The following is a 13,681-nucleotide window of genomic DNA, read 5'->3' as shown; positions in this document are numbered from 1 at the left end:
CCTAGCAGCTTTTTCAGGTAGGGACATTTTCATGCTCCTGTTGGGGTGGGGTCCCGAGACACTACTTCATTATTGATGCTAATTAATCATCCAAGGCACTGTAGATGGAAAAGGTAATTTGTTTCCTCCTGCAAAGTGAATAGAAGTAGGGAGGAAAATAAAATCCAACTTCCCCATGAGCTGGGCTTGGCCTGGCCTGGCAAGACAAGAACTGAAGGGCTGTGTGTGGGAAAGCTCCCTATTAAACCTGGGGACAGCAGGGAGCTCCTGGAAGTGACAGACACACAATGGGGCTTTTGTCAGAGAGGCACCAAAGGCCAGATGATGTCACCTTGTGCTGGGCTGTGAGGCTGCTTGTGCCTCTCAGGATGGAGCTCAGCAGTATTGCACTATCTCTTCCACAGGGAGGAGGCAATGAAAAGGCTGCTTTTGTCCCACCCTTTCTTAAAAGCAGGGGAAGAAGCTTTGTTCTAGGACAAGAGATTAGGTTTTTCAGAGGTGGAAAAGACTAATTAAAGAGCCACTGCTAGCCCTGGGCTCCCACCAGCTCCCATCACCTGCAGAAGCCCTACTCACCCCTGTGAGTGTAACTCTGCTTTTCCCTCCACATCCTTTTGACTGGCACAGAGAAATACCTGAACTGCAGCCACATCCTTTGCCATGTCACCTAAAGGTGGAAAGAATGAGTTATCCTTAAGGGCTGTCTGAGACTTCAGCAGTCTGGGACCTCCCAAGGATAAGATCTGTTGGAAATGAGGAGAAGGGGGATGCAGAGGAAGGCTCCTGTATTACCATGTCCATCAGAATGCTCTGAAGCTGGACTCCTCAGGTGTCAAAGGATACCTAAACAAAATGCAGCTCTTTCTCCTTCTCCCTCTTGTGTGATCATCCTCCAGCTGCAGCAGCCAGGGCAGCATCCTCACTGCCCCTGCCCAAGGTCAGCCAGGGATCCTTTGGGATGGACCGGGGCCACATTTCCTTGCTGCCTTTCCAGGGACTCCCAGAAACCCTGCAGGCCCATGATAGCTTGGGGAGCAGTCTGCAGCATGTACAGAGAGCTTGCTGGATGGTAGAAGGAGCTCATTTAAATGAGAAAAAAAATACTTTGAGTACGCTGCCAGCATTCTCCTTGCCTATTGTACTCCCTTTTCGGTTTGTGCTTTCCAGTGAGCAGTTTTATGTTTCCAAGGATCATAAATTCTCATTTTTCCACTGGGCAGGAGGTGCACTCCTGGTCTCCGCTGCTTCCTGCGTCGCTTTTGTGTCGGTGTTGCCCAGCTACTGCAGCACAGCCCCAGGCTATGCCCGGCCCGGCAGCCCCGGGGCTCACAGCACTCCACAGGCACATGCTGCCCAAGGGCACAAAGGGAAGGCGCTTTCCAGACAGAGCCACGGCGAGGGCTGCGCTGACCGGGCCGGCAGTGACCTCGGGAAGGTGGGATGTGATGCTGAAGGGGGGATCAGAGGCTGCACAGCAAGCAGCCTGTGGTCCGAGGCTGTGGGGATGGACACTGCTGGTTTGTCAGCTCCAGGGCAGCGCTCGGCTGAGCCCCACTGGCTGCAAGAATTCTGGAGTTTTCTGGAGCATCAGTTCCAAGGGCGGCACTGCAAGCATGGGTAGTTCAAACAGAAGCCGAGATAACACCCTGTCCTCACCCCGTGTAGGTCAGCTGGTTTGAAATTAATTACATTCCTGAGCTGGAATTACTTGGATTCATCATGGCTCTAAATCCTAAAATGGGACTCGTGTAATACCAGAGGCTGCACAGGGAAGGGAAGGGAAGGGAAGGGAAGGGAAGGGAAGGGAAGGGAAGGGAAGGGAAGGGAAGGGAAGGGAAGGGAAGGGAAGGGAAGGGAAGGGAAGGGAAGCCCCCCTCCCCAGTGGGATGCAGCCATGTGCCAGTGGGGGCAGGGACTGGGGGTCCTGCTGGGGTGGCGCTGCCCGGAGCCGGTCAGTCCGGGGACAGAGCTGAGCTCATTCCCACCTCCTCATTGCCATGCTCCCTGTGTCTGTCTGGAAGGCGAGGCTGGGGAAGGGGCTGGGACAGGCTATTATTGGGGGTTGTTTATGGACACATAGATCCTGCAGCCTGCCAGGCAGGGATGGCCGAGGGGAGGGCAAGAGGAGGCCAGGGCAGGACAGCAGGCTGAGGGCTGGCTGGAGAATTTACAGCCACAGGAAGAAATTGCTGGTTTCCAAGCCCCTGGCATCTTCCTATGGGCATGCAAATAAATCCATACCCAGCTGTGAGTGGGGGCATTGACATACTCCAGCTTCAAAAACCTGCAGAGCCTCTGCTTTGATTTCCCTTAATACAACTTAAAACACCATTTGAACCATGGCCAGGAGCATGTTCCGGCCTTGCTGCTCCTTGTTAATGAAGAAGATGCATTTTTTGGAAGCAGAGACTGCCTCCAAGACCTGCAAACTCTCTATTTTATGACAGTTTTCATTTGCATAATGAAGGCCCTGATACCTTCGGTAATTAATCACATTAAGAATTGCTTCCTTGAATAACTGTATTCATGCAGGTTGTTCCTAGTGCTGGAAACTGCATATGATTTCCAATGTGCATTAGCCCAAGTTTCATCAGCAGATGGAAGCTGGTAACTGCATGTGTAATTTATATCTGCTTGGGTGGAATTATCCAATGAAATATGCATCACACGGTGCCATTAACATTTCTAGTCATACAGTCTTTAGCTCATGGGTAAGTTAATATTTCATGCCAGCAGTGTGTGGGACCGTATGAAAGGCAAAGTCTTGAACGCAGGGATTTAAGAGCAGAAGTGGAAAGTATTCCAGGTCAAACACAGCAGAATTAATGACGCTGCTAAAATAAATGAAATTAATTACCCTTGTTTGACCTGCATTTATTTATAAAATGTCCTATCTTGTCTCCATAGTTAAGAAAGCTGCCAGGCTGCTGTATTGCCACTTGTAGGGGCAACTCCAGATCCTTTAGCATCCAGAAAGCTTTTCCCCATAGGACAGCACAAACAACAGGAGAATAACAACTGAATAGTGGAAGGCAGCAGAGAGAAATGTTGCAGTGTAGGTTTGGATTTGTTGCTAACCTTGACAAATCTGGGGGGAAAAAATCCCATCAATTCAATAGTAAGAAGAAAATCAGTGACTAGTCTGTGCTATGACAGCAGTGACAGGTCAGCCTGGAGCCTCGTGCCAGGATAAAGGTTGGGTTATGCATGAACATTCTACAGGAGAAAAGTCAGCTGTCTCAGAGTGCCTTTTCCCATGTGCTTTCCTGTCCTTATATAAATCACAGTTCATTAAAATACTGATTCCTGCTTGATAGGAAGCAATTAAATGACTGAAGCTGTGTTCCACCTGGCTCTTCTGTGGAGAGATGGAGAGAGAGTCCAAGCTGAGCTGGTGCAATGTGAGCGTGGGGCTCTGCCCTCCTCTTGGGGCACGGTGCTCTCACCCAGCTGATGCTCCTGCTTCCTGTGCTGGGACAGGGGACATCCTGCAGCTTCTGCTGCTTGAGGGGTTTCACCCTTGAGAAAAGATTTGAGGTACCAATGAGTTTTAACTGTTTTCAGGCCAAGCTGGTTGTGGCCATGGCTGGGCTGTGCCTTGGCCGTGAGCTCCAGCAAGGATGCAGCAGTGGCCACGGGCTCCATGGAGAGAGAAGGACCAACAAACTTCTTCCTCAGCTTGTGGTGCTGCACAGCTCTGCCTGGAGCTGAAGCCCTGTACAGAGCCAGGCTGGGGTGGTGCTGTGTGGGAGCTGGCTGGAGTTCCCTGGGTTTAGAGTCTTGCCATCACTCCTGGCAGCACCCACAGATTCACTGCTGCTGCTCCTGATTGTTCCTTTCTGTCCAAGAGAGAAAAGAAAAAGCATCTCCGCAAAATCCAGGCTTGGACTTTGCTTAAAGCCTTTGAGTAAAGAGCCTTGTTTGAATGTAATTGCACCCCTGTTGCTACAATGGGAAAATACACTGTATTGCTCTTTCTTGGAAAGCACAGCTAGTATTTTCCCAGCCATTTGTGTAAAAGAAAGATAGATAAACAGCTCTTTAGCGGGCAGAACAGTCTATCCCGGGTTTATTGACATTCATGGAGCAGACAAGGACAAACAGTTTGGTGAGCACGGGGGAGGGGGAGCAGCTGGGCTGGGGGGACTGGGCATGAGGGGTAGAGGGTGGGGAAGCCCTCTCAGGTGCTGAGCCTGGCGAGTCCATCTGCCTGACCCCAGACCCGCAGGCTCTGCTGCATCCCCGTGGGCCCCCGGCAGCCTGCAGGATGCACTCACCACCTCACCCTTCCTCTCACTCCTCCCCATAAATAAAAAACGGGTATAGCTAATTTAGTTCCAGCTTCACACGCAATAGCGCCATAGATAGATTTTAAAAGAGCTTGTCTGAAAGTAATAATTCATGGGGAGATCAAAAGGCTGTGGTTTAATCCGGGGTCTGTCTGATACCATAAACCTTCCAGAGTGCTAAGAATTCAATGAGCAGCATCAAAAGCCTGATAAAAATGAAAGCCACCCAATTTTGTGTCTGTAAAGCTGGCGTGGCTCACATTGGGTGCTGAGGAGTGGGGAGGATGTATCTTCTCTGCAGAGCTTGGGTGACAGAGCCACACACAGTCCTCCAACTTCAGCATCCCAAAAGAGGTGCCTGGACTCCATTAGCATCTCACCTGCACCCTGCATTCCCCAACTGTAGAAAGAAATCAGAGTTCTAATTAGATGTCTAATTACAGGGCCTAGGTAGATTTCAGGCTGCTAGGCATTGCCTTTTCCTCCACATCCACGAATCAGAGCCTGCACTGATTCACCAAAGCAACGTGACAAAGTGGTGGATTTCAAACAGGGACTGCAAGAAATATGGAGTATCAAAATGCTGAGTTTGGAAGCTAAAAATGGTGCTTCAAATGGGGGCAGGAAGGATGAGTGCTGTAAACAAAGGTCTCCAGAGTAGAAGGGCTCTGCCATGCTTCTAACTGTCAGCTAAAACAACATTTAAAAGTCAGTGTTTAATTTTTAACACAAATGGAGGTGAACTCAGGCTGCAGACACCTGCAGGGTTTTTCTCCAGAGATCCTGATCCCACAGAGGTTAATGTGATTATGCAAATGACTGAGGTATAATTGCCTTACTGCCGCCCATCTGGCCCTCCCTGCAGCTCCTGAGTGATTTTGTATTCCCCGTGCAGCGCAGTGCTGACACACAAGGGCACCAGAGATGTCACTGCTTGGTGTTTGCTGCAGGTGCCACCTTCCCATCAGACCTCTGGAGCAGAGTCCTGCTGGACCAGGCATGGCCAATGCATGGGGAAAGCTCTTCCCAGATCCACATTAACAGTCTGGATGTAGTCCAGAGGATTAAATTCCACTTGTCCTCTCCCAAGGGATGCTCCTGACAGAGCCAGGATCCTGCCTGGCATCCCAGCTACTGCACCAAGTCCTTCCCAAAACAGTTTTTCTCAACAGAATAAAACAAATTCCCACCTCCCTCAGCAGCTGGGATTAAACCAAAACCTGACATTTTCCTGTCAGACACCGACTACCACACACTGTCCCAGGTACCCCCTGTACCCTCTTTAACTTGGGTTTTTCTTCCCCCCAGTATGAATTCAAAGCCAAGAACATTAAGAAGAAGAAGGTGAGCATCATCGTGTCTGTGGACGGGGTGAAGGTGATCCTGCGCAAGAAGCAGAAGGTGAGGCTGCTCCAGCCCAGGGATAGTCACCCTGCTAACCCAAACTGGCCTTTCCTTAAAAAACACCCAGGATTTGCACAAGAAAACACTCCAGTTTCCATCCAACTAATAACAAAACCTTGCTGGAAAGAGAGTGGCAATATTACACTGTGGGAAGAGGATTTTTTTCTATAAAAAATGTATCTCTCAGGGGATACATTTTTTCTTGCTAATACGAGAAAGCTTTTTCCAGGTTTCCTGGTCTGAGAACCCCTCTTTGCCCAACTGTCCTTTCCACCAAGTCACAGAATCCAGATTTCCTAAGCCCCAGCTCCAAGCCTTCTTCCCCAAAGCATGTAACTCTTCTGCATATTTGATGTTATAAATTAATCTTAGGGACCATTTTCAGCCCTGAAGGCTGTGATCAGATATGATAAACGATCAAAAAAAAATCTGGTTTTATCTAAGATACTGTTGAAACAGCCGTGGCTCATCTAGTCACACTGCAGCCTGGATTGTGCCTTGGGACAAAAGCACTGTTCCCCAGGTTTCCTGCCCTTCAGTTTGGTGGAGTTTCACTTCCACCTGATTTAGTGTAATTTTGTCTCTGCTTACAGAGAAAGGAGTGGACCTGGGACGAGAGTAAGATGGTGGTGATGCACGATCCCGTGTACAGGTACGTGGCAGGGGATTCAACCAGGGAGGGCCAGTCAGCCCTGGGGGATCAGTGCCCTTCCTCCCACCTGCTGAGACCCCTCCACCAAGGCTTTCCAAAGGAGCATCTAAAATTAACGAGGGTACAAAGTTACTGCTGCTGGAGAATCCTTTTCATACATTTGGGAGAGCGAGATGGACTGATCTTGCTTTGAAGCTGGCTCTGCTTTGAACGGGGTTAGACTGGGTGACCCTGGAGGTGCTTCAGCCTGGATTACTCTCTGATTCTGCCTCTGAAGACAGGCTTCCCATGGTTTGCCTTCAGAGCATGGCTCTCCCTGTGCTTCTGAAGCACGGCCTTACTCTAAGGAGTAAGTGCTCACTGGGAATTAACCCTTACAGACATGGCAAGAAAGCACTGACTTGCCATAGCACCTACCATGGGACATGGAGGTATTCCAGAGACCACAAGCCCCACCCAGAGGTTTACACTGAGCATAAACCTGGTGCCTCAGGAGCTCCTGGGGATGGGGAGCAGCCCCAGTGATGGTGCATGGCCTGAGGACGGGTTAAAAGCACAGGGTGCTCCAGGCTGTTGGATCTGCAAAGTGAATTATTGTACCACGAGCCCACAGCCCCGAGAACTGAGATCCCCAACACGGATTTTTGGGATCAGAGCCCTTAGTGAGGACATAAGGAACAGAGGATGTGCTGATGCATTATCTGTGCCTACTTCTCACCTCTGGCTTTCTTTAAAGATTACTACATGTGGTACATTGGTAGTAACTGCTCTAAGTAAAAGTTCAACACCCAAAAAATTCCAGTGACAGAAAGAGCAGAAGAAAAAAAAAACATTTCAAGAATCCCTTTGGTTTCTTCTCTATTCAGAGCTGAGCTCACTTGTCACATTTTTACCTAATTAAATCAAACATATATAAAAATCTTCAAAATGGTTTTGCAGTAGAAGGAGAGTCAGCCTGAGCAGCAGAGACAGGAATCCTCAGAGTGCACTCAGCATCCCTGGGAGAGGCTTTTGTGCTGTGCCACCTGCCCACTGTGGAGGAGGGACCCTCTGGGTCCCCAGGGCAGGGCAGTCACCACCATGCAGGCAGTTCTGCCTTGCTGCAGCCTGGGCAGGGGTTAATTGCTGAGGCTAAAAATAGCCACTTGCTTTCCAAGACTATAGATTTTTTCGCTTTCCCACAGGATCTTTAAAAAGCTTTTGCCTACTTCAGAAACCAGAAGGTTTTCCATCAAGCCTGAAACGCTCTCTAAATCCATCACCTCCTGCCTTGAAAATTGCAGGAGGGGCCATGCACCAGCACTGCCTCGTTCCTCCAGTCCTGGGGGCTGCAAACCAGCCCACCCTGGGGACACACAGGAGCAGAGGTGGTCTGGAGGGCACAGACTCCCCATGGTGTTTAATGAATTCCCTTTGTCTCTCTCCCACCTAGAATTTTCTACGTCTCTCATGACTCGCAAGACCTGAAAATATTCAGTTACATCGCGAGGGACGGCGCAAACAACTCCTTCAGGTGCAACGTCTTCAAATCCAAGAAGAAGGTAGGATGCTCCTGGGGGTGCACCCACATCACTGCGGGGTCAGAGGGTGCAGATCCCTGGGGAGCGACCGAGGCAGCGCCGGTGCTGGGCGTCCCCAAAACAACGTGCCTGGTGCTTGTCCCCTCCTGCCCAGCGGCGCATTCCACACAGGGACAGGAGCACGCAGATCCCGAGTGGGGAACGGGGAGGGCACTGCTGGAGCAGGCAGCACAGGAGGAGAGGCGGCGGTGCGGGGTGGGAAGCGGGGAAGGCTCGCTGGGGCGGCGGCGGCAGCGCGGCTGAGCTGCGGGCTTGCCCCGCAGAGCCAGGCCATGCGCGTGGTGCGCACCGTGGGACAGGCCTTCGAGGTGTGCCACAAGCTGAGCCTGCAGCACGCCCTGCAGAACGCCGACGGGCAGGCCGACGGCGCCAGCGACAAATCGGCCGAGGAGCAGCCGCTGGAAGGTGACTCGCGGCTCCTTAAGGCAGCGGTGCGGGGATGCTTTGGGGTGGGGACACGCGAGGTGGCACCTCCCTCACGGGCAAGAGCTTTGGGCCCCTTCCGATGGGGAGCACGGGGAATCTGCCCTGCCTGCCCGCTCCTACTGAGTGCTGGGAGGGGCAGGCTGAGCCCCCTCATTCAGCAAGCTGAGTCTGCAGCCCCTCGGCCAAGCCATTCCCTCCCTCCTGCCCCTTCACAGCATGCTGAGACTTGGAGCAAGTCCTGGCCCTTGTCCTGAGCTTCCCCCAGCTCCCAGCCCTGCACGGGGCCCCCGCTCTGCCTGCAACCCTGGCAGGGAAGGGAGGCTCAGATTCATCTGTCCATCTTGTTTGAAGTTCACCAGATAAAGGGCTCCAAGATCACGGATGTGGACGAGGTTGGCATCGATACTGGTGGCATCTGTGTGTCCGAGAGGGGACCCAGAGAGCTGCCAGGTGCTAGGGGAGAGCTTGGCATGCTGAAACCTGGGCAAGCCTCAAAGGAAAAGAACGGCCAGGTAATGGGGGGTGGGCTGGAGAACGGTTCATGTGCTCTGCTGCTGCTGAGGGCCCTCTGCTCGGGGTCACTGTATCATGGCTTGATTTGGAGGTGCTTTCATGGAGACCCCATTGCAGCCCTCCCTCCTGGCTCCCTGCTCAGCTCCCAGTTCACCTGCAGAGAGGCTGTGTCCAGTGCTGGGGTGGGGGTTGAGGCAAGAGGCAGGGGTGGGGGCTGCGGCGCATGGCTGAGCAGGCTTCACACCCCACCTGGGCTGGATTTCCGTGCCCTCAGTGCTGCTCTGCAGCAGTTGCTTGTCCGACTGCCCTGGCAGCGATCCCCTTGTGCTCCAGGCCCAGGGAGCAATGTCCCCAGGAGGCCCAGCCCCGGCAGCACAGGCACCCGTGGCACGTTCAGCTCGAGCAGCAGTTCCACCTTAATGAATGGGTGCTCCACAGACTCTGGGAGCACTTCCCGGAGGCCTGAATGGCATCGCTTCAGCTCACACAACAGTAACGCTCACAGGGCCCGCCTGGAAACAGCTGCACTGACAGGCACTCCCCGAATCCATGGGATTCATTTGCGTGCCTGGAAAGGCCGGGCTTTCCTGCATTCCTTCTGGCACTGCCCAAGCAGGGGAGGGCAGCAGCAGGAAGGGCAGTGGCCGCAGGCGCTGGCAAATGCTCCAGGCACCAGGACACCGCCCAGCCTGGGCAGCACGGAAAGGTGTGGAGTGTTTGGGTCACTCCCTGCTGTCTCCTTCCTGGGAGCCCTGGGGACCTCCCTCCCCAGACACAGCCAAGGCAGCTCTGCCAGCTCTCTGGGAGAAGCCTCTCTGAAACACTGTGCTGGGGATGCCACAGATCCCCTGACAGCCCGGGGCTGCCCCTCAACACCCCCTGCGTGCCCCGAGCACAGGGGCTCCTCTGCTGCGTAGGGAACCAAACCCCAAATCCCAGCCTGAGCCAGTCAATCCGCTCACCTGCCCATTTCTTTGTGCCCAGGATGCCGAAAGCTGCTCCCTCCACCTGGCCAGCTCCCAGCAGCTGCTCAGCCCGAGCAGCCCCTGCTCCTCGGCCTCCATCACCCCGCTGGCCTCCCAGCACTGCCTCCAGCTGCTCCAGCAGCAGCTCCTCCAGCAGCAGCAGCAGACGCAGGTGGCTGTGGCCCAGGTACACGTCCTGCCCTCCCCTCAGGCGGCACCAGCCCTTCTCCTCCCCGTGGGCCAGCGTCCAGCCGGGCAAGGCTGACGGCGGGGCAGGTGGGAGCGGGCCGGGGCCCTCGCAGCAGCGCTGGCAGCATTCCCGGTCGCACGGCTCTCAGCAGAGCTCGCAGCATCGCTCGCAGCCCAGCTCGCAGCATTGCTTCTAGCGCCACGTGCAGCATCGCTTGCAGCACAGCTGAGCTCCCCCAGACACGGAGCTGGCTGCTGACACAGCCCCAGGCTGCTCTGGGAGTGTTGCAGGGCCCGGTAGAGCCCCCGACTCCCGTTTCACCCCATCTCATCCCGTTTTTGGAAACCATCCCACCCCCAATCCAGCATCAGAGCGGGGAGCCCGGTGCCTCCCGGCTGGGCACATCCCGTACGCGTTTCCCGTTACCGGGGGGACAGCAGGACACCCCACACACCCCCGGGGTGCCGCCGCCTCCCCGCCCGCGGCTGGACCGGCTCGGGGGGAGCGTTCGGGGGTGGCGCGGCGGGGCCGGCAGGGGGCGCTGTGGCGCCGCCGGTACCGGGCGCTCCCGGGGATGCTCCTCCCGTCCCGCATCGCCCGCTCCCGCATCATCCCGTCCTCATGACCCTGTTGGCATCTCCCCGTCCCGTCTCGCAGGTGCAGCTGCTGAAGGACCAACTGGCGGCCGAGACAGCGGCGCGGATCGAGGCGCAGGCCCGGGTGCGGCAGCTCCTGCTGACCAACCGCGACCTGCTGCAGCACGTCTCACTGCTGGTGCGGCAGCTCACAGTGCTGGAGGCCCGGGAGGAGCACCGGGATGAGCATCGGCAGCCGGGTGAGGACAATGACACACTCACTGGGGTTGTTTGGATGCTGGCGTGTCCCCAGCTCCATCCCTCTGGACAATCACTGCATTCCTTGCAGTCACAGGAAACAACTGGAGTGCTCCCAGTACCATCCCAGCAGGCTCTGGGGGTCTGGGGCATTTCTGCACCCCTCAAAGTGCAGGGAAACAGCTGGTTTGGAGATCCTCAGTTTTTCACGTGCCCCTTGTCCATCTCTCACAGCTGACCACTCCTTGCAAAACCTGTCCCTGGCCCAGTCCCTCTCCCTGAACCTGAAGAACCACTACAGCCTGGACGTCCACCTGCCGTCCACCTCCACCCCCGCCAGCATCCTGGGCAGCCCAGAGGCCCCCGGCTCGCTGCCTTCCCTGGGCCCCAGGGACTCCTACCTCAACCTCGTCAGCCTGGACAGGGGCAGCCACCGCTGTGGCAGCAAGGAGGGGGACGAGTGTCTGGCAGTGCTGGAGGGGCAGGATGGGCTCAGCCGGCGCGTGGAGGGCTCCGAGGTCAGCGACTTCGCTCTGCCCAACGGGAGCGGCCGGCCGAAGGCGGACGACACGGCCAGGGGGGATGAGGACAGGTAGAGTGTGCCACCTCTGTCTCCTGCCAGCTGCAGGGGGAACACCCTGAGTGCTGCAGGGATGTACTTGCCCATCACCTCCTCTCTCTGCTTTCCCTCTGCAGGCGGCAGCCGCCCATTCCCAAGCTCAACCCGCCACCGCCCATCCTACGCAAAAGGTCAAGCAAGACCTCCCCAAGCCTGGAAGTGGAGGTGAAGCCCGAGAGCACTGCCCACCTGAGCCTACCCAGTGCCAGCATCTCCAGCCTCACCAGCATCACTGCCAGCTCCCTCACCCTCTTGGACCCTGAGGCAAGGACTCCTGCAAGGAGCGCTGCCTCCAGCATGGAGCCTGGCCTTGCCGGGACCTGCCAGCACACTCTGGGCAAGGACAGGACTGGAGAGAGTGGGCCAATGTCCCCCTTGGCCAGCATCCATGACCCAACAGCCAGCGAGACCCTGGCCAAGGAGTTAGTGGCCCTGGGCAGCCCCACGGACAGCTCACTGCCCTTCTCCCCTGCAGATGACACCTGCTTGCACATCAGCTTCTCTGAAGATGAGCTGGACACTGCTGTGGGGCCCAGCAGAGTCCCCTCTTAGTGGGGCCATGGTCCGTGGTAGCTGGTGGCTGGCAGCCCCAGCAGCTCCGTCCACAACCCCACTCTGGCACTGGGGGTCCCTGTGCCCAGGCTACGAGACCGGTCCCTTTACTGTCCCTGTCCCACATAACGGCTTCCCCCACCACCTACAGGGCCACCCCACAGGATGGGACTGGCCAGCCCTGCCTCAGTCTGCACCAGCTCACACTGCTGTCACACTGCCATCCTGTCCCTGCTCACACAGCCAGGGATGCTCACAGCAGGGAATTCCCAGGGAGCTGAAGGGTGGAAGTCCTGGGCAGGGCACGGCGCAGCGCTGTGGGACAAGAGGCTCTTCTGGTTCATCAGTTGCCACCCATGGCAGCCTGAGCAGGGCCACGCAGCACGGCCACGGTGTCACTCCCCTGCCCAGCTCCCCAGGGTGTGTCCCAGACTGCCACCACGCTGGGTCTCTCCAGAGCTGCCAGTGTCCACCAGCCCCATGCTGTGCCCAGCCCTCCTTTGGGGACAGCAGCCCCATCACTGTGTCCCCACGCAGTGAAGCCACCACTGCCTCCATAGGTGCCTTTTCCCACTGCCCAGCACCCACTGCCCACACAGGTTGGGCCACCCCTCTGAGGCCACTGATGGGTGCAGGGCTGGCCCTGGGAGCCTGCAGCAGTGACCCCCTAAGGAAGGGTGCACCCCATGTCTTGGGGTCAGGGCAGAGAGCTCTCCCGTGCCCCCCGAGCTGCTGGTGGCTGCAGGCAGGAGGCTGCTCCTTGTGCTGATTTTAGGGTGTTCGTGTGTGGTTTGGGTTTGGTCTCAGAAATGTGAGTGTCCTGGGAGGAGTTAAGGTTTAAGGAATAAGTGGGGTGATGCTCATCCACCTTGGTTGTTTGTCAGAGGGTGTTGGGAAAGTGTCGGAGAGTCGAGTTGGGAAGTGTCAAGCAGAAATGGAGACTTGGAGCAGCCGTGCTGCCTGTCCCTGGCATGGTGCTGCTCCTACGGGGAGAGGGGGGTGACAGGACACGCACCCAGAGCCAGCCATGGCAGTGACAGAGCCGGGAGGGGGCTGGGGACCGGGCCGGGGGCTGTAAAGCTCGGCTGGGCTGTCCCATAGTGCGGTAGCGGCAGCCCAGCCCCTCCATAGGACACTGCGGTTTGGTAATGGACTTTTAAAGAAAAAAATAAACAGATTTGCAGAGCCAGTGCTGTGTCTCTGCCCCATGGGGCCCATGCACAGGGTGTCCCGAGCATGTGGGGTGGACTGAGAACTCCTGGGTATTCCCAAAGAGGAGAGATTCCTGCTGGGAATGATGGCTGAGCCCCTGAGCTGCTCCCTGAGCAGCCCCTGCCAGGATGGGCACCACCAGGCAGGGCCTGCTTCCCACACACTCCTTTTGCTCTTTCCTGGTCCCATTTCTACTGCTGAAATAAATCCTGGCCACAGCACAAAGGATGGAGGGCGGGAGAACGCAGATGGCAAAGCCGGACAGGATGGGACCAGTGGCATGCCAGAGCACTGGGCTGCCTGTAGCCAGGACAGGCAAGAGACCCCTGCCCTCTGCAGACTCCTGACCCTTGCAAGGTGAGGAAGGGAGTCCAGGGGCAATTCAGCACAGAGACTCCAGAAGGGACAAGGACCCTGTGAGATTGTTCCCCCGTGCAGGACGGGAG

General features: G+C 56.0%; 1 protein-coding gene across 1 annotated transcript in view; it reads left to right on the top strand.

Moving 5' to 3' along the window:
* Positions 1-13,208, top strand: part of LOC128798481 (carboxyl-terminal PDZ ligand of neuronal nitric oxide synthase protein-like) — a 28,745-nt gene extending 15,537 nt beyond the window's left edge. The window contains exons 3-11 of the mRNA XM_053962044.1: positions 5,598-5,690; positions 6,287-6,345; positions 7,778-7,886; positions 8,189-8,330; positions 8,703-8,863; positions 9,849-10,016; positions 10,677-10,854; positions 11,087-11,444; positions 11,549-13,208. Of these exons, the coding sequence (XP_053818019.1) occupies positions 5,598-5,690; positions 6,287-6,345; positions 7,778-7,886; positions 8,189-8,330; positions 8,703-8,863; positions 9,849-10,016; positions 10,677-10,854; positions 11,087-11,444; positions 11,549-12,023 (1,743 nt within the window). The 3' untranslated portion in view covers positions 12,024-13,208. The remainder of the gene's footprint in view (positions 1-5,597; positions 5,691-6,286; positions 6,346-7,777; positions 7,887-8,188; positions 8,331-8,702; positions 8,864-9,848; positions 10,017-10,676; positions 10,855-11,086; positions 11,445-11,548) is intronic.
* The last annotated feature ends 473 nt before the right edge of the window (positions 13,209-13,681 follow it).

This window comes from Vidua chalybeata, chromosome 21 (genome assembly GCF_026979565.1).
Source record: "Vidua chalybeata isolate OUT-0048 chromosome 21, bVidCha1 merged haplotype, whole genome shotgun sequence".
In the NCBI taxonomy this organism is placed as follows: domain Eukaryota; kingdom Metazoa; phylum Chordata; class Aves; order Passeriformes; family Viduidae; genus Vidua; species Vidua chalybeata.
The sequence above is the reverse complement of the archived record's forward strand: the minus strand, read 5'-3'. Positions and strand labels throughout refer to the sequence as shown.